Below are 20847 nucleotides of genomic sequence, written 5' to 3' on the forward strand. Positions count from 1 at the left end.
AGACAATAATGGCCGTCAATAGTATCACAATCATTTTATTTACTTCCACATAGTTCTTGTATCACGATTAGATAAAGTCACAGAATAAGATACACACTCACGGCAACGTCACGGTATTCGTAATGGTTACACAGTCTCTCGTTATCTAGCGCGCATAAGGACGTTAGCGCGAAGGGGCTACTCGCCCTCTACTTGCCCTCCATCACCCATGGTTCCTATATTCGGACCGAATCATCAGGACACGTGCTCTTTTCCGATCACACTTTCTTGACGTCCCTACAAGTTATAGGTGAGCGACTATAGCACTCCTCGTAATTGTTCGACACGTCCGCTCATGACGATGGTTCGCGGTAGACTGCCCGACTAGAACGGCAGTACACGTCCGCTCGACACGACGACTCTGTAGTGACTCCCTCGACTTCACGCAGCTCTGGCCGTACGCCACCTTTCGTCGGAGCGTTGCAACTTCATAACGGAAGTGATGTAACTTCATTTTATTTTCCGATTTGATCAATTTCTCTTCTTAATTCATAACTAACGCCGACATATATATGTCGTATCAGTAGGGGTCGGTCGTAACATCATCATCAGAATGGAGGGTGGGCGTTAGAAGACAATAATGGCCGTCATCAGTATCACAATCATTTTATTTACTTCCACATAGTTTTTGTATCACGATTAAATAAAGTCACAGCATAAGGTACACACTCACGGCAACGTCACGGTATTCGTAACGGTTACACAGTTTCTCGTAATCTAGCGCGCATAAGGACGTTAGCGCGAAGGGGCTACTCGCCCTCTACTTGCCCTCCACCACCCATGGTTCCTATATTCGGACCGAATCATCGGGACATGTGAACGTACTTGCTAGGTACTCTTTTCCGATCACACTTTCTTAACGTCCCTACAAGTTATAGGTGAGCGACTATAGCACTCCACGTTCCGATCGTAATTATTCGACACGTCCGCTCAAGACGATGGTTCGCGGTAGACTGCCCGACTAGAACGGCAGTGCACGTCCGCTCGACACGACGACTCTGTAGTGACTCCCTCGACTTCACGCAGCTCTGCTCGTACGCCACCTGACGTCGGAGCGTTGCAACTTCATGATGGAAGTGTTGCAACTTCATTGTATTTTCCGATTTGATCAATTTCTCTTCTTAATTCATAACTAACTCCGACACGGCCATCCTGCGTGACACACGTCCTCGTGTGTTAATCTGAAACAATATACCACAGCACAGTATCCAAGTTCGCTCGGTCATTCCTGACCTAACATGAGACTCTATAAAGGACTCTGCATGAGCTCTACTTGTGACTCTACACGAGCTCTACTTGTGACTCTACACGAGCTCTACTTGTGACTCTACACGAGCTCTACTTGTGACTCTACACGAGCTCTACTTGTGACTCTACACGAGCTCTACTTGTGACTCTACACGAGCTCTACTTGTGACTCTGCACGAGCTCTACTTGTGACTCTGCACGAGCTCTACTTGGGACTACATGGGCTTTACTCGTGACTCTACATGAGCTCTACTCGTGACTCTACATGAGCTCTACTCGTGACTCTACATGAGCTCTACTCGTGACTCTACATGAGCTCTACTCGTGACTCTACATGAGCTCTACTCGTGACTCTACATGAGCTCTACTCGTGACTCTACATGAGCTCTACTCGTGACTCTACATGAGCTCACATTACATCATGATAAATCATCAACTTACAATACATAGACCATTGACCAGTATTCACACACTATAAACAACCAAACTTGAAAATCCAATTACTCTTTACACGTCTGTCGTTACTATCACCTAAACGAGCGATAGTAACTCATGCCACTCTACTGAGTGACGATATCTCACAACCAGGCGTCACTACCACCTAAATCGAGCGGTAGCAACTCATGCCACTTACACCAAGTGACGATATCTCAACACAGTCGTCACTGCCAACTAAATCGAGCGACAGCAACTCATGCCACTTGCACCAAGTGACGATATCTCAACACAGCTAGCACACAAACTTTACATTTTAGTTGGTAGAATAGTGGTCCATGGGTTACAAATTTCTTTTATATCACTAATTTCTAATTTGTGCAGTTCGACTAATTCTACCGGAGGTCAACTTGACTTAGATTCAGGTACACTGTCATGACCAAATACAAAGTCAACATGACATCCAGGCCTCGACCGCATACCTGTAGTTTCTAAGACGAGCAGCACAAAAGTGGCTGCAGCCCCGAATACTACAAGTGCACAGCTTCCTATCAGAGTTGCTCAGAAACAAGTCAATGGGTTACACAATTTCTTCTACATCACTAATTTCTAATTCGTTTGAGTAATTCTACCGAAGTTCAACATGACTTAGATTCAGGTACAATGTCATGACCAAATACAAAGTCAACATGAAATCCGGGCTTCGACTGCATACCTGTAGTTTCTAAGACGAGCAGCACAAAAGTGGCTGCAGCCCCGAACACTACAAGTGCGCAGCTTCCTATCAGAGTTGCTCCGAAACAGGTCAATCATAGCTTTCATTGCTCAATTAAATCAACCAACATTACACATCTACTGCAAAGCACAACAGGCTGTAATATTCCTCCCCAAACTGCGGTTACGCTACAAAACAGTCATGAGTCACAACATCCCCTCCCGGGATGGCCACCATGGTCCACGACCACAAAACGACAGAGCACCCTGCTCTCACACACACAAGTCATAAAGTCGCAATGTAGCGACCAACACCTCGAGGAAATATTACCGCACTTAAACAATTACCAATTCGGTATTATCATTATTTAGAATGTTTTGCTCCAATTTTCTCACTAATGATTTACTGTTTCGGGCATTTTCTAAGCCTATTTCATTTAATCATAATCCAAATCATTTTACTTCAGAATGTTTACTTCACTTCATTACGATTCCCAATTTAACTAAAGTTAACAAAAGATAACTTTCTGTACTATATTCGTTTGTATCCTATTACAACTTCCCATATTTCAAATCAGGTAAAACAGATACGACTCACCGGGACTTATAAGAATTTCCGATAAAAGATCAACCACTGGTCTTGTGACATGGTTTAGGTCTTCAACAGCGCAGCAAGTCCAGCTGGTATACAACGTGCTGCCATAATGCCGTCACTTTGCACGGCTACAGCTCAGGCCGCGCCATTTTCATCTCCGCTTGCAATCCACCAATTGCCGAACCACGTGCAAGTTATGACATGAAACAAAATAATTCACTGTATTATCGTATTCACATGACTTTCTTTCAATTGGTTTAAAAAGATTACAAATAAAGAATATTGAATATTGAAACATTTGATGAATGACGGTAGATTACAAAACACGTTATTTAACGAGACTCAATTATCATGTCATGATTAATTTCTTTTTGCTTGGAGTGAGAAAATACAACTTTAACCACGCAGGTTAAGCGTGTCTAAACTGATTCGAAATATTTTTAGACCAAAATACAAAGATTTGACGATGATGAAAACAGATTGGAAAACGCGGTATGATTGACACGGATTGACACAATATGTCTCGGCAATTTGGTTTTAAAAAATAGCAATTTTCTCATTATTTGAAACGGAAATTCACCCAGCAATAAAGTCAATAACAATAAGGTTCCAGTATGAAAACGACTCACCGTAATAACAGTTTCCAAGTTGAGGTACCATAATTTCCAAACACGACTGCACACATTATGGAAATATTGCGATGTTCGCGCCATCATATCTTACGGCATGTAGTGATGCCGATCATTAACAAGGTCCAGGTCACTTCAAATTCAGGTCCATCTTCAATGGACACTACATCTTCATCACGTGGTCACACGAATGTGATATTCATCATAATCTTCTTCTGATTGTGATAATCGAAACTTGCATTGTCTTGTTGTGAACGTCGCATCACGTTGTCTTCATCCAAGTCCACTAATCCCGCTTCTGATGTCGTATCAGTAGGGGTCGGTCGTAACATCATCATCAGAATGGAGGGTGGGCGTTAGAAGACAATAATGGCCGTCATCAGTATCACAATCATTTTATTTACTTCCACATAGTTTTTGTATCACGATTAAATAAAGTCACAGCATAAGGTACACACTCACGGCAACGTCACGGTATTCGTAACGGTTACACAGTTTCTCGTAATCTAGCGCGCATAAGGACGTTAGCGCGAAGGGGCTACTCGCCCTCTACTTGCCCTCCACCACCCATGGTTCCTATATTCGGACCGAATCATCGGGACATGTGAACGTACTTGCTAGGTACTCTTTTCCGATCACACTTTCTTAACGTCCCTACAAGTTATAGGTGAGCGACTATAGCACTCCACGTTCCGATCGTAATTATTCGACACGTCCGCTCAAGACGATGGTTCGCGGTAGACTGCCCGACTAGAACGGCAGTGCACGTCCGCTCGACACGACGACTCTGTAGTGACTCCCTCGACTTCACGCAGCTCTGCTCGTACGCCACCTGACGTCGGAGCGTTGCAACTTCATGATGGAAGTGTTGCAACTTCATTGTATTTTCCGATTTGATCAATTTCTCTTCTTAATTCATAACTAACTCCGACATATATATATATATATATGGAATTTTCCGTCGCAAAAGTATGGAACAGAAAATAACTTAAAAAAAAACGAAAATTTTCATGAATTTTCCGACTGAAAATTCCACTTGATATCAACTCAGAATCATGGTCTGAATCATCCCCCTCAGTATTCGTTACGGTGTCACTAACACCCATACCTACTTGTATGGCTACAGTATGTACTTGTGCGGGGTGTAAGTGACATCGTAACGAATACTGAGGGGGATGATTCAGCTGATTATTCTGAGTTAATATCAAGTGGATTTTTTTCATCGCAAAAGTATAGAATTGAAAATAATTTAAAAAAACTAAAAAAAATCATGAATTTTGCGACGGAAAATTCCACTTGATATGAACTCAGAATCATGGTCTGAATCATCCCTCTCAGTATTCGTTACGATGTCTCTAACACCCTGTATATATATACATTACTATAAATATATACATACAATGATACATATAAGTAAAAAATAGAACATAGTTGATAATAAATTTATTACGAGCGCATCGCTGAGCGCATCGACTGATGCATTAAACTATAATGAGCGAACTCCGTTTTAGACACGTCACGTGTCGTTTCCCACATACCATGCATGAATGTAACTATCGTCTTTACTGGCTAAGGAGCATCGATTACCAGGAACGACTATTTCGGATTTACATCAATCACGTATTAATGTTAATCGAGATCAATAATGTTATTCTTTATAGAACGCTGTATCGCGCGTTCTAAAAATAATAACATTATTAGCGCAGTAGTGGTGTTTTGCTCGAAGACAACTTGCCAATTGCAGCCGCTAGCACGTACTTATTGCAATTACGAGTATTGATTTTCTATGGTGGTTGGTGTTGTTGTTAATTTTTTTTTTTTTTTTTTGTTAATTTTATATAGTAGGAATAATTTTAATTGTTTTATAAAAGACTTTAAATTTTCTGTTTTTTTGATAGTATTTGGAATACTATTGTAGATTTTAATCACTCTGCGTCGAGCGGCCGTCCCGAACGGTCGTTTGTTCAGAGGTCCCGAGCTGCGCCCCGCAGCTCCCCGCGCTGCGCCCCGCAGCCCCCCGCCGCGCGCCCCGCGCCCCTTGCCGCCATTGTCTGCCGGCTACCTGCTGGCGTGACCCTGCCGCCATTCATTGAGTCAACAATAGTTCTTCTCAGAACTTGCTGGCTTATCTAAGTTTCAAGGATAAAATAACGACTGTTATTTTACAGTTGCATCGATTTTAATTTTAAAACCACAGTTTCGTGGTCCTCAGTGGATACCTTGCGGTGTTAACTAAGCTGAGTGGGACGTGGCCCTGGGGCGTCCGCTTGCCTCACTTTGAGGCAGGCATATTACCCGGACGGGGCTAGAACCACCGGCCTTGGGGTCTACCCTAGTCGACCCTAGCTGTCACCCGGGGTAGAGTGACCAATCTCTACCCCTTATATTTTTCTCTTCGTGTTTCGGGGTGTAAAAACCCTCCGCACTTAGAGCACAGGAACCCTCTTGCACAACCAGCCAGCCACCAGCTTAGGGCACACCATAAGCACACATCTTCTTTGTTAACCCCAAGCAAAGAGGCAAAACTCACTCTTACACACCCTCGAGCAATCCCACTCGAGTTGCGAAAGTTAGCGAGCGATCGCCTCAGAGATTCTTGCGCCGCTTATTCTCTGAGGAACGCTTTTGCGAAGCGGTAGTAATTATTATATAGCAGATTGGCCGTCCCTTAAAAATGGCCGACAGCTCCGAGCTGTGGGCCGAAATCGGTAGAATCATTTTGACGCATATCCTAGCGGATAAAAGCAGCGCGCTTTACGCTGAGATATGCCGATTAGTACCGCAAGTTGCGGCGTTAACCTTGCCTTCCGCGCCCCGCGTTGATAGTGCTCGTGCCGACCGCGCGTCGTCACCCTGTCTCCCCGCGACCCCCGGCCCCGCCGCGTCTCTCGCATCGCTTCCCGGCACTGCCCGGCCTACTGCGTCTGCCCACCCCGCCGCGTCTCTTGCATTGTCCCAATCGCGCGCGTCTTCCCCTTCCCCTGCTACCCTCCTCGCCGGTGACGATGAGGAATCGTGCGATGTTCTTATGGACGTTGCCGAGTCCGATTCGTCGTCGGAGTGTGTGGACTCGTCCTCTTCGGAGGACATATTCACGCTCGTGGAGGGCCGTAAGGGAAAACGAGCCCGCCGTCACCGCGAATCTGAGCCTGCTAAGGTCCAGAAGACGTCCTCGGGAACGTCGATCCCCTCTTCGATCCCCGAGGCCCGTAAGGCCCTTTCCAGCCCTTCTAAGGCTCTCAATTGTAAAAGTGCCATCAGCGGCACTCAAGTACAAAAAGGTCCCACCCCTCCGCCCTTGTATATGAGGGACAAAAATAGGTGGAACGAAGTCTCCCTTCGGGCGAAAGAGGAGAACATCGTAATCACCAGCGCCCGCACGACCCAAGATGGGATCAAAATTCAAGTCCCGTCATCTTCTGAGCATAGAAAGCTCACTACAATTCTGAAAGGTAGAGGAATACAATTCCATACCTACGCCCTCCCGGAGGAACGCATCCTCCGTATCATCATAAAGGGAATCCCTAAGGAGTGGGAAACCACTCTTGTTAAGGAGGACCTTGTTAACAACGGTTTTCCGGTGCTTGAGGTGCACCGTATGCATCGCGGTCGTGGCCAGGTCCCGTATGACATGGTCACAGTCATATTAGAAAGGACGGATGAGGGCAAGAAGATCTTCAACCTGAAGACTTGTTGCGGTCTATCTGGCCTTAAAGTCGAAACTCCCCATAAGGGAGGCCCCCCAACGCAGTGTCATAGATGCCAACTTTACGGGCATTCTAGTAGGCATTGCCATGCCAAGCCTAGGTGCGTAAAGTGCCTAGGGGATCACGCTACCTCGGATTGCCTTAGAGGCAAAAACGAGGTAGAACCCCCTAGCTGTGTGCTGTGTGGTCAGCAAGGTCATCCTGCGAACTATCGCGGATGCACCAAGGCTCCACGCACCCACCACAAGGTAGCCCAACGAAGGGCAGCCCGCGCTGCCGCTTCCCAACCCGGTCCCACTAAAGCCCATATGGCCCCTTCCTCGCACTCTACTCGCGATTTCCCGGCTCTGTCACTCACGCAGACCAAACTCGCGCCGCAGCGTCCATCCGCATGGACTCGTCCCCCGGCAATCGTCCGACCCACAAATCCGCCCCGCGCCCAACCTAGTAGCAATTTAGGTATTCCTGCAGCCCCTCTCGCGCCTCGTCCGGTTCCTGCGTTGGCCCCTCAGGCCTCTGCATTTCCTGTCAACCAGTTTAGAGAATTTAGTATTCTCTTTAAGTCGGCCCTTAGTCAACTTGACAGTTTATTAGACTCCCTGTCCCAATTTAAAGCCTAATAATGGATTGTACGAATAAGAGTCAAACCTCGTTCCCTTACAATAGGTTTTTTCAATGCTGATGGCATCTTAGGTCAACGTGCAGAGATTCACGAGTTTGTAAAACATCATCAGGTAGATATTTTATTAGTGCAGGAATCTTTCCTCAAACCCTCTAACCGCGACCCCAAGATGGCAAATTATAATCTAGTGCGAAACGACAGGATCTGTGCGCCCAAAGGGGGCACTCTCATTTACTATAGAAAGTCACTTCACTGTATCCCCATAGACCCACCTGACCTCACTGACATTGAGGCTTCGATCTGTCGAGTAGGCATGACAGGACATCAGCCGATCACATTAGTGTCGGCTTATCTATCTCCTAATAACTCTAAGAGGTTACTTAGAAGTGACCTCGAAGCCCTCTTTAATCTCAGTAATTCAGTCATAATTGCAGGCGATCTTAACGCTAAACATCTTTCTTGGAGTTGCTTAACAACAAACACAAGAGGCAGGGTATTAGAAACTCTAGCCGAGCCCCTCTATTATGATATAATAACACCATTGCAGCCCACTAGATATCCCCCTGACTTGAACCACAGACCAGAAATACTCGACTTGGCGCTTCTAAAGAACATAAACTTACGTTTATGTTCTATAGAAGTACTACACGAGTTACAATCCGACCACCGACCTGTTATATTAAAACTAGGATCCCGTTTAGACGCCCCTGATAATCCAGCACCCCCTAAGACAGTGCTGGACTGGGAGAAGGTGGCCGAAGGCCTCCAGTCTTCCAGTTCAGTGTACTTAGATAGTATCCCAGTAGAAATAACCTCCTTAGAGGAGGCCTCGACAGCTATTAACTCCCTCACGGATCACGTGAGGTCGGTTTTGAACGAAAGTTCAAAACAGGTTCCGGAGATGGAAGACCATCGCTGGAAACTGCCTACCGACATCCGTGATCTGCTAACGGAGAAAAACGCAGCCACCCGCGCATATGATTCCAATCGCAACGAGGAATGTCGCCGTCATTTGCGTCTCTTGCAGCATACTGTAAGAAAACGTATAAATGACATGCGACAGAATCGGTGGGATAATCTTTTGAGCGGCATTGAGCCCCACCACCAGGCCATCTGGCAGCTGTCTAGGTCTCTTCAAAAGGATACGGTTGTTCCTACTCCCCCTCTCAATAGGCCTAACCAACCCCCCGCTTTCGACGATGACGAAAAAGCCGAATGCCTTGCCGACAGTCTCGAAGCCCAATGCTCGCCCAGCACTCTCCCTATCGATCGTAGGCACCTCTCGACGGTGAACTCTGAAGTTCAGCGTAGGGCTTCTGTACCTCCCACCGATCCTCCTCTTCCACAGGTAACTGAGGAAGAGGTACTAGGTATTATCAAAAGATTTCATACCCGAAAAGCCCCTGGCTCAGACGGTATCACGAATCGTGTCCTTAAAAACTTCGGTGCTCCCCTCATCTGCTTACTAACGGCAATATTCAACGTCGCCTTGAGCAACTGCGTCTTTCCACAGCAGTGGAAAGAAGCAATTGTAATTGGTATACCAAAGCCTGGGAAACCTAAAAACGAACCTTCGAGTTACCGCCCCATAAGTCTCCTCAATTCCATGGGGAAGGTTTATGAGCGGCTCATATTTGCTAGATTACGGGACTACGCCGAATCCAATAGTCTTATTCCACCAGAGCAGTTTGGTTTTAGAACCAAACACTCCTGCGTTCAACAAGTGCACCGTATTGTTGAACATATATCTAGTAGATTAAACTTAAAAAAACCTGTCGCTACGGGAGCGCTCTTCTTCGATGTGGCGAAAGCGTTCGACAAAGTCTGGCACAACGGCTTGATCTACAAGCTTTATTCACTGGGAGTGCCAGACCGTCTCGTGCACATCATACGAGACTTCCTCTCAAATCGAACCTTTCGCTACCGCGTGGAGGGGACGCTCTCGTCACCGCACCCGATACATGCCGGAGTCCCACAAGGCTCCGTCCTCCCCCCTTTACTATTTTCATTATATACTAGTGACATTCCCAAATCCCCTAATACCGGATTAGCTTTATTTGCGGATGATACAGCCATCTATTCTTCGTGCCGTGGTCGAGTTATGATGACCGGAATCCTCCAACGCGCGGCCAATGCCTTGGGCAAGTGGTTTCGCAAATGGAGAATCGAGGTAAACCCGGAGAAAAGTGCAGCGGTGTACTTTTCAAGGGGCTATTATAACACGCCACGGTCACGCCGTCAACTTAAAGTTATCAAGATGTTTGGCAAGCCGATCCCTTGGGAGGAGCAAGTCAAATATCTCGGCGTAGTCTTAGATAGACGTCTTACTTTCAAGGCCCATATCAAACGTGTGCGCGATCGCGCCGCGTTTGTAATGGGCCGTCTTCACTGTCTCCTTAACAAGCGAAGTAAATTGTCCCTTAGGAATAAGGTGAAAATCTACACGACTTGCATCCGTCCGATCATGACCTATGCAGGGGTAGTTTTCGCTCATGCGAGTCCCTCTCAAATCCACCGTCTACAGGTAATACAAAATCGTTTCATGCGGAAAGCCACGGGAGCTCCGTGGTTCCTTCGCAATGAAAATCTGCACATTGACCTAGGTCTGCCAACCATTGCCCAATGGCTCAAATTAGCTTCCAAACGTTTTTTCGATTCTGCTCCGCACCACCCAAATCCCCTGGTAGTTGCGGCTTCCGAGTACATTCCGCTTAGGGACGGTACTGAAAAGTATCGGCGTCCGAAGGACGTAATATACGATCCCGACGACCCGATCACTTTAGCCATAGAGGCAGCCAATCAGCTCGCGACACCAAACACTTCAGGACCCCGATACCGACCCCGCCGGCGTGGTCGACGATTTCCCTCAATCAGCGCTTATCGCTATCGACCCACTAGGGTCGATTAATTCTTTCAAATATTTTTCCTCTCAGACGACGCCCTGAGCCGAGGTTCGCGCCCAACTGGGCACCCTCAGGCCTGTTGTCTTAAACGTTGTACCGGGTGAGAGCCTTCAGCGCTCCCCATTTGTCCGGCCAAGTAGTTAATGCCATCTGCGGCAAATCTACAATAAGTCACGTCAAAAAAAAAAAAAAAAAAATTAGATTTTAATTGTCATACAATGGGGGACTTCCGTTACTAGGTTTAATTTTGAGAATTGGGTTTGTAATTTCATAGAACAAAGGGCTATGAACCTTTCTGGCATATCTCAGTGGCGCCACCTAGCGGATTTTTTAAAACTGCGGCGCACGATGAAACCTGTGCAAATCGATAGGGGACACTTGTCTGAACAAAAAAGCTTTAATGGACCTATGCTCTAAAGTGTCACGTTTTCAAGATATCTAGCTTGAAAGTTACGAAAAGTGTCGTATGGATAAATCGATTTTACTCTTTATCTATATACAATCGTAATATAGTGACAAAGTGATTGATTATACATGAAACATAATTTAATATACAACATATTTATCTTATTGAAAAAATGAAATTAATAAATACTTGCAACAACATTAATGGTTTTTGTCTTTGCTACATTATATAGGAAGTACATAGGTACTTAACTGTGCACACCTTATCTAAGGTTACTAATTGCAAACTGAGTTTATCAGTTTGTGTTATGTATGATATAGGCGTCATTTACTCCTTAACTTGATTTTACTTGACACAACGACAGGATCTAATGAAATATAAAATAAAGTTTACATTTTTATATACGCAATGCGTTTAGTGCGGCATCATTAGTACTCGTTAAAAAGCAGAATTCTCGAAGTTTAAGAAATCTGTGTAAGAGAAACAAAATGGTGTACTTATTTAATGGAGGTCCTTTGTTTAAAGTTGCACGAATTTCTATTATTTCGGCGGAATCAACAAGGATAGCGAATAGCCATACAATAAGTGTGAGTGAGACAACATCATACAATAAATACAATAGGACGATTGGCAGCCGGGTGAGGATAGCTGCTGCTCGCATGTGCTCGGAAGCTCAAGCATCATCGTCTACCCACCGATTCCTTGACGAGAAGAAGCAGGGGGGGGTATTTTTATTAAAAATACCCTCCTGATTCCGCGGTACCAAACGGTATCACCGTTACTGCTCCTACCAACCCCCGGCCTCCCACCAGCGGGTCTCACCGGGGAGGGAGCGGTAGCGTGTGCTCTGCCAGGCGGACCGCCAAGCTTCGCACGCGGACAGCTACGCAGCAACACCGCACCCAGACCGTAACGGGGTGAGCATGGCTCCCCCAACGGCCGGAATATCGAAGCGCAGGTCGCGCGTATTTGTGCGCACCTGCGTTTCGAACGTAATCACCGCCGCCACTGCAGCCGCAGCCATGTCACCAGCACCCCCTGTTTGAATAAAAGCATTTAATTTGAATAATATGAACTTTTATTAATATAAATCTTAGAAAATATGGTTCTACAACAATCGGGCCACGCCCATCCAAAAGTCTCATAGATTAGCTTGACACATGTCAATCTACTTATAAATAACTAGGCAAAGGTTTATTATATAAACAGCCAACACGTTCTCTTTTCTTGAAGAAGATATGTAGGTGTGTTTATAACAAAATGAATTAAGATCTTACATTACAGAAAGAAAACACAATCTTCTAAATAATAAGTGTAAACTGATAGTCTAAGTATGAGATCAAAACTTAATACTAATATTATAATATGCATAGCTGGAATTAATACTATAAATCTTAGAGCCTAATTAATTTGACAAATTGTTCAATGAACGCCATTGCAAAAGTAGAAATATAAACAATACTTAACTTTAACCTTCTAGAAATAAACTTACAAATGATTTAATTCCTCTCCGAACATAGACCATTTAGATAAACTCAAAATTAAGTACAATCATAATCATTCAAATATTTAGGTTTACAAACTGTCCGCTTAGGTCGAGCTGTATGGACTATCTTAGGTGTACTAGGATCGTCAGGTAATGCCTGTATAGGTGGTGAACTAATTCTTGGAGTATCGAGAGGTGGAACAGTATGAAACCTGGAGGACAAAGAGGTAAGTGCATTATCTGTCAGTTGCTTATCTGCTTTGGCTTGAATATTGTTTAAGGAATCGTCTAAAGATATTGAATTATCAGCTGAATTTCTTTCATTTTCATTAACAAAATTATGTTTTGCCAAACCCTCATTAACTATCATTGCTTCATCTTCATGATCTAGTGCAATATTTTCTGGAGCAGGTCTAATATGACAGAGGTTTCTTCTATATCTAACATTATTTACTACATTATTTACTAGAAAGTTTCTATCCGAGATAATATCCTCAACAACTCCAAAGGACCATTCTTTCATTGAAGGATTAATTTGCACCGCAACTGGTTGGCCAACTCTTAGGGAAACAGCCTTCTTGGACCTTTTATCGTATGTAGATTTAGTTCTTTCTCTATTTAAGGTAATGTCACGGGCTACATTTGGTACGATTTTTGGATGTAGCAGTTCCGGTATCATAGGGATATTCCCTCTTGTTCTTCGAGAAAAAAGCCTTTGTACAGGACTTGTCTTGAGTTTATTAGGAGTGTTTCGCAAGCATAGCAAGCCGTACCAAAAGTCTTCTTTATTTTCTGTAGTTTTGGTCAGTAGCTTCTTTGCAATCTTTACGGTCGCCTCTGCTTTGCCATTACCTTGCGGATGATGAGGAGAAGAAGTGTTATGAGAGAATCCCCATTTGTGTGCAAAATCTTCGAATTCTTGACAGACGAAATTTGTCCCTCCATCTGTTATTACTATTTCAGGCACTCCATGGCGAGCAAAGTTCCTTTTGCATATGTCAATAACTGTTTTAGCAGACATGTCCTTCATACGATCAATTTCGAAAAAATCTGAATAATGATCCACAGTTATTAAATATTTGTGTTGTTTTCCATTTTCTGTAAAAAAGAAAGCATCCATAGAGATAATCTGGAATGGATATTCTGGAATTCTGACACTTTTCATTGGCATTCTCTGTTGACTTGGAGAATATTTTACACATATGTGACAATTCTTTAACATCTCTTTCACATCTGATGTCAATGTAGGCCAAAATATAGCTTCCCTAGCTAAAGTTAAAGTATTTTCCAGGCCTGAATGGCTCTTATGAAGTTTTTTCAACATGACTTGACGTAAGACTTCAGGTATAAGAATTGCTTGTCCCTTTAGGATTAAATCATCATATGTAGTTAGTTCATCTTTGAAACTGAAATAATATTTTAGAGCGTCCGGCACATCTCTAATAAATTTTGGCCATCCCATATTAATGAATTCTTTCAGTTTTGTATAATTTATATCAGTATTTGCAACTGCTAAAATTTCTTTAAGACAACTATCTGATATTGAAATGTTTTCTATAGGGTTTATTTTTTCAAAAATTTTGAATATTTTTGTGTCTCTATCTACTGTATCAGTGTTATCTAAATAAAACCTTGATAGCGCATCCGCAACTACATTATCTTTTCCAGATACAAATTCGAAGTCTACATTATACCTTTGTAATAGTAGTAACATGCATTGTAATCGCTTGGGAGCTTTTAATAAAGGTTTTTGAAAAATGTTTATAAGCGGCTTATGGTCAGTTTTGATTGTTGTTTTGACATTGCCTACTATGAACTGATCAAATCTAGTGCATGCAAAAACAATGGACAAAAGTTCTTTCTCAATTTGGGCATATTTTCTTTCAGTAGCAGTTAGAACCCTAGAAGCATAAGCAATCGGTTGATTTTCTTGAAACAAAGCTACACCTAATGCAGACTCACTGGCATCACATTCTATTAAAAGAGGTTTGCATGGGTCATAATATTTTAGAGTTTGTAAGTCACCAATTATAGATTTTAACTTGTGAAATTCTTTATTGGCATCGCCATTCCAAGACCAAACGGTGTTCGTATGAGTTAAGAGTCTTAAATGGGTTGTTTCTGCACTTAAATTAGGAATGAATCTACTCAGATATGTAACCATGCCTAAAAAACGTTCCAAATCTTTTTTGTTTGAAGGAATTGGTATGTTTTGTATTGCAGAGACCTTATTTGGGTCTGGCTGGAGACCTTTGTTGGTCAAAATGTGACCATAATATTTTACGGAAGTTTTAAGAATACTACTTTTCGTTTTGTTTAATTTGCAATTGTGTTTGATTAATTTCTTAAGCAGCTTCTCCAGATTTTCATTGTGGTCTCGGGTAGCCTCTGACATGGATTCACCCACACCGTAAATCAAAATGTCATCAGCTAAAAGTTCCACACCTGGTAAACCTTGAACAATATCATACATTTTCATTTGAAAATAGTCTGGAGAAGATGAAATACCAAAAGGCAAGACTTTCCATCTGTATTTTCCGAAGGGAGTCCAAAAAGTGGTAAGTTTGCTACTTTTGTTTGATAGTTTAAGATGCCAAAAACCTTTTTTAACATCCATGGTAGAAAACACTTTAGCTTTACCTATTTCAGGAAGAACTTCATCAATTGTGGTAAATTGATAGTTTGGTCTCTTAATAGCTTTATTTAAAGGGATAGGGTCTAAACAAATTCTAAAGCTATCATTTTTTTTAACTAGAAGAATATTGCTTACCCAATCTGTGTGCATGTCTTCTTTCTCTATTATGCCTTCCTCTACTAATCTTGCTAATTCTTTTTGCAGGGGCTTTCGGAGACTGACAGGTATGCGACGAGGTTTTTGAATTACAGGTTTGACATTGGCATCTACCTCCAAGTCTATTTCTCCTTCAAAACATCCTTGTCCCTCAAATACAGATTCATATTTCATAAGAATTGTATCTGTCTCAGTGTGATTTTGCTTTACTTCTTTACAGAATTTAACCAAACCCATATCCACACAAGCTTTGCAGGACAACAATGGAATATGAGGTGTGTGTACTACCTGAAAAGTAACTTTATACCTACTTGATTTAGAGCCCCGAGTAACCTTCAACCATATGTCTATTTGGCCATGGATGAAAATATTATGGCCACCAAAGCTATACAGGCATTTCCTGGACGGCTTAAGATTTTTGTTTATAAAACTTTCACTAAACATTTTTTTTAAGTTTTTATAACCTATAAGGCACTCATCGGCTGCAGTATCTAACAAGCATGTAATATCTATCCACCTGGAAGTGACATCAGATTTGAACTTCAAAGAACACTCTGCCAGATTTTTCTGTTGATCATTGGTGATTTTATTAATAATAATGTTATCTTCACAGTCAGAGTCAGCATCAGATGAAGAAGATGGCTGCGTTGGTGCCTGCTGGGGACTCTTTTTTATTTCTTTGATTTTCTTTTTGCAAACTTTCTCTGTATGGTTTCTGCCATTGCAGATTGAACATAATTTGCCCCATGCCGGGCAAGCTCCTTTTATAAATTCATGTATATTGCCACAAAACTTACATTTCTTCTTCTTCTTTTTCTTCTCTGAATTTGACTCTTCTTTGTCTTTAATTTTCCTAACTAATGATTCACCATTTGAAAATGTCTTCAATTGTTTTTCTGTTGCTTCTGAAGCTTTGCAGATATTTACTGCCTCATGTAATGTCAGGTTTTCTCTCCTCAATAACTCTTTTTTGACTTTTATATTTTTTACACCAAAAACTATTTTATCTCTTAGCATTTCCTCTGTCATTTCCTTATCTCTGTACTCACACTGTTGTACCAATTTTGAGATTTCTGCAAAGTATATGTCAAATGATTCTTCGTCTTGATTTTTGCAATGGAAAATGTATCTATTATGAATGATGTTCCTGTTAGATACCATTTTTTCTGACATAATCTTTAGAACTTCTGAACAAGTATATTTATCTTCAATTTTAATACCAAACCTGTTGTATTTTTTTATGGCTTCTTCTCCAATTGCACTAAAGAGTATAGATACATTCCGATGTTCTTGATCAGAAGGCCAAGAATCCATTTGGGTGGCTTTGCAATAATTTTGCCATGAGGATTCGAATATATTAAAAGCCTCATCTGGGTCATTATTAACATCCAACGGCGTCGGCCACGGAATATTCATGTTATTTGCGGCACTCGCATCACGTTTATTCGAGGAAAGAACTTGTAATTGTTGCTGGAGAGCTAGTAGAATTTGCGATTGTTGTCGCAAAACGTCTTCTAAAGTCGCCATTACTGGTTTTTCATATGGTTATTTACACACCGCTGCCACCATGTTAGAATAAAAGCATTTAATTTGAATAATATGAACTTTTATTAATATAAATCTTAGAAAATATGGTTCTACAACAATCGGGCCACGCCCATCCAAAAGTCTCATAGATTAGCTTGACACATGTCAATCTACTTATAAATAACTAGGCAAAGGTTTATTATATAAACAGCCAACACCCCCATTTAGTGGCGCAACCCACCGGCCGCCCGCTTTCCCGCTGCCCCTGCCCCAACTTCCGGGAACAGAGGCCGCGGCAAAGAGGACTGCCACGCCGCCGGAGCGGCCCCCGCCGCAACTCCGCACAAGGATCAGCCCGCCCGTCGCACTCTCCATGCCCTCACTGGACATGGAGACATCGCCGCCGCGCACATTCAGCTTCGCGCCCACCAACCCTTTCTCGCCGCCCTCCATGTCCAGGCCGGACACGAAGACAACACCGCCGCGATCATACGCGGCGGTGTTAAACACCAACCCGGCTTCGCCGCCGCACGCGCCACCGCGCCCGTCCCTCCGGACGACGCCCACGCCATCGCCGCCGTCGAAGAAGACCGCCCAGCAGCCGCCGCTCGCCCCCGCGAGCAGGAAAATCCCACCCATAGTGGTGGACCAGCTGCCGAACTGGCCGCACCACTTCCGCCAGCTGCGGGAGATGCTGGGCCACGTTCCGAACGCGCGCCCATACGGGAAAAGCGTACGCTTCCTGGCGAGGACCGAGGAAGAGTTCCGGCTCTACCAGCGGTACCTCACCACCCTGGAGAGAGCTACGGGACTTTCCTGGTTCGCGTACGCCCCCCCGGCGGAGCGCTCGCTGAAGCTGGCGATCCTCGGTCTGCCCGTTGACACGAACCCCACCGAACTGGAGGAGGAGCTGCGCAGCCGCGGCTTCTACCCAGAATACATCCGCCCCATCCAGGGCAAAAGAGGGTGCATCTTCTTCGTAGAAATACGAAGAACAGCAGGATTTCACAACATCTACGAAACCACCGAGCTGCTGTGTATGCCCGGAGTGAAAATAGAGGCATGGAGAGGACGCAAGGGGCCCTCCCAATGTCACCGCTGCCAACAATTTCGCCACAGCAGCCACAATTGTCACCGGCCGATGGCCTGTGTCCGCTGTGGCGAAAGCCACGCGGCCAAGGATTGCCTGCGGCCCAGAGAAGTCCCAGCAACGTGTTGCAACTGCGGGGGGACTCACCCGGCCAACAGCTCTTCTTGCCCGGTCAAGTTGCGCGAGCTGCGGAATACCAAGGCGGGTACCGCGCCTATGACCAGCGCGAGAAGAGCCCCACTGCCACCTCCACCTTCAACAGTGGACCCCACCAGCGAGCCGACCGCGCGGAGCTCGTTTATGGCCGCGGCGAACGGCCCAGACGGGCCCAAGCCGCGCAGGCCGAAGCGCATCCGCGCGAGGGCAAAGCCTGCCCCTGCAGCCACTACGACTGTCGAGCCGCAGCCGACACCGACGCCGAACCAAGCGGTCGCCGCCCCCCCCCCCCCCCCCGGCGGGGGGAAGAAGGCGAAGCCCCCAGCGGAATTACCACCGGCTCCATCCAGCGAAAAACTGGAAGTGTTGGAGCAGACGATCCAGCTGCTCCACAACATCCTCGCTGCCATCCGCTCACGGATTGACCCTGTGCCCATCATCGTGGGAGGCCTGGCATCACTGCTGGGCCAACTCACTGGTGGGCACTGACCTCTCGGACATCGGACTGGACCGGGGCTGCCCACATCCACTACTCCCCGTCGAGTAGTCAGGATTGTGGCCACCCCCCCGGGGGATGAGTTGACACTTCCAGTGGCAGTGGAAGCAGTCCTCTCCCCCCCTCCAGCCGACTTGACACCAGCTGCCCCGGCGACGGAGCAGCTCACCGGACGCGACACCACCGCCAGCTGACGGGCGCTCACTGGGCCTCCCCCAACGGGGAACCACCCGGTGGGCTCGACCTCGCTGGCGGCACCACGGACGTAACATCGGGCTCACGGAGGGGCGTCCTCGCCCGCCGTGTCCCAACCCCGTGCCACGCCCGTTTCTGCGGGCGGCGACTGCCGCCACATTAGAGGGGCTACGCCCCGTGAATGTCTCCCCGTCGCGGGCTTCGCCCGCGACGAGAAGAAACCACACGTGCAGCCGGGTGAACTTTCAGTCAGTTTGCCACTTTCATCTTCAACGTGCGCACGCGCTTTTCTCTGTTCTGAGACTCTATCCTGTTCATACTGTTGTATTTGTTACCACTGTTGAGTTTGTTAATATTCCTCTTGAGTTTGTTAGTATTTTTGTTGACTTTGTTAGTGTTATTGTTGAATTTGTTGTTGTTGTCTTGGCAAGATGTCCAGTCATGTTGGTGCCAGGCAATGTTTTTTGTTGTGGTGTAAGCACAGTCTTACTCGACAACTGAAGATTATATTGCTAGGCACCCCAACATCCTGAATTATGCTCGCCACTTATTTGACGATCGAGAGCTAAGTAATCTTATTTGAACATTGCAAAAATTAAAAATCTCAGTATGCAGTGTATCTGGTATCTATATTATAGTCCCTGGTCAGTATAATACATAAAATGACAATATATAATTCGGCTCGTTTCTCAATCGTGCTTTTCATAATCGAAATGTCATATGAAAAAAATTCGTGTATGGAAATAATATATCCTACTTTATCGAAGCTCTCATTATGTAGCGTCTTAGACGAAGTGTAATCAACGCAAAACATTTTTAACAGAAAGTCGTCAACTTATCTCTATTATAATTAGCCAGAGACAGCTCTTACGCCAAGCGTATCACTTGTGTACCAGACTTACGCTTTCAATAGATTTTATAGCCAACTATTACCACTTAATTATGTATAATAAATGATATTTGCATTTTTTTGTAACAGTAGAGAGTAATCAGTTCATATTAATGCAAGCACAACGGTAAGGCTGTTTTTTCATCTGACATGTGCTACGTTGCTAGGTTTAATATCCACCAATCAGATAATTGGGTCTGATTCTGATCGGCACAATGAACCCGATTGTAGGGTATGCAACGTAGCATCTAGCATGTTACTGGTGGAAACGCAGTCTAAATGTGACGTACTTACTTCATTATTGATGGAACAGTATTCTTATCGTTTCCAGCTAACTACGCAATACCGAATATGCCACATTTAAAAGAGGAAGTGAGGATTGCTTGCGCCCTAATAAATGCCTTCGGAAAACGGGTGACAGATCACCCACTCGTAAATGAAATAATCAACGATATATACCTTAAGCACGACGCCCCAAACTATCTGTGCGAGTTTGTAATACAAAACAATTTAAATCAACGCAGAGCCGCTTTCCAAGCTATAAACTCAAGTGAAGTCTTTCAACAGTTTCCCATCTTATCATATGAGGATCTGTTGATAATGTCTCTGGGGCCGTATCAAGTGACGCAGGCAAGAAGCTACTATGGCGAACACCTAAAAGAAAACGGAACGTTTTTCATTGAAGTGTATGAAGATTTTGAAGTTGACTATAATTTAAATCAATACAACATAGTAGTTTGTGATCCTTGGCTGACAAGAGCTAAAATACACTCGAGGCACCAGAGCAACAGAATTTAATTTGTATATATCTTGCTAAATAATAGTTTGAAAAACAGAAATAAACTTGTCGGTCACTATTGCAGCTGTATAGTTGGAAAACGGACACTCGGGTGCTGTGCTCATGTCATGTGCATAGTTT

At 44.4% G+C, this 20847-nt stretch overlaps 1 protein-coding gene and 1 long non-coding RNA gene across 2 annotated transcripts; both read right to left on the reverse strand.

Annotated features, from left to right (window-relative positions):
* Window positions 1–629: 629 nt before the first annotated feature.
* On the reverse strand, window positions 630–3669 carry LOC126381191 (uncharacterized). Its single transcript, XR_007568710.1, has 2 exons — window positions 2438–3669; window positions 630–2204 (listed from the first exon to the last, which is right to left on the reverse strand). It is a non-coding gene; the product is annotated as an uncharacterized LOC126381191 (long non-coding RNA).
* Window positions 3670–13268: 9599 nt separating this feature from the next.
* Window positions 13269–16742, reverse strand: LOC126381184 (uncharacterized). The gene is made up of 2 exons (XM_050030704.1): window positions 15555–16742; window positions 13269–13882 (listed from the first exon to the last, which is right to left on the reverse strand). Exons 1-2 carry the CDS (start codon window positions 16734–16736, stop codon window positions 13856–13858), a joined length of 1209 nt encoding a protein of 402 aa, XP_049886661.1. The 5' UTR covers window positions 16737–16742; the 3' UTR covers window positions 13269–13855.
* Window positions 16743–20847: the final 4105 nt, after the last annotated feature.

This window comes from Pectinophora gossypiella, unplaced genomic scaffold (assembly GCF_024362695.1).
Source record: "Pectinophora gossypiella unplaced genomic scaffold, ilPecGoss1.1 Pgos_39, whole genome shotgun sequence".
Lineage (NCBI taxonomy): Eukaryota > Metazoa > Arthropoda > Insecta > Lepidoptera > Gelechiidae > Pectinophora > Pectinophora gossypiella.

Coding starts and splice junctions, on each gene's coding strand:
- LOC126381184 (XM_050030704.1), bottom strand. CDS start 16,736: ATGGTATCTAACAGGAACATCATTCATAATAGATACATTTTCCATTGC. Junction 13,883..15,554: donor AAGACATGCACACAGATTGG/GTAAGCAATATT, acceptor TCTTTTTTACAG/AAAATGGAAAACAACACAAA.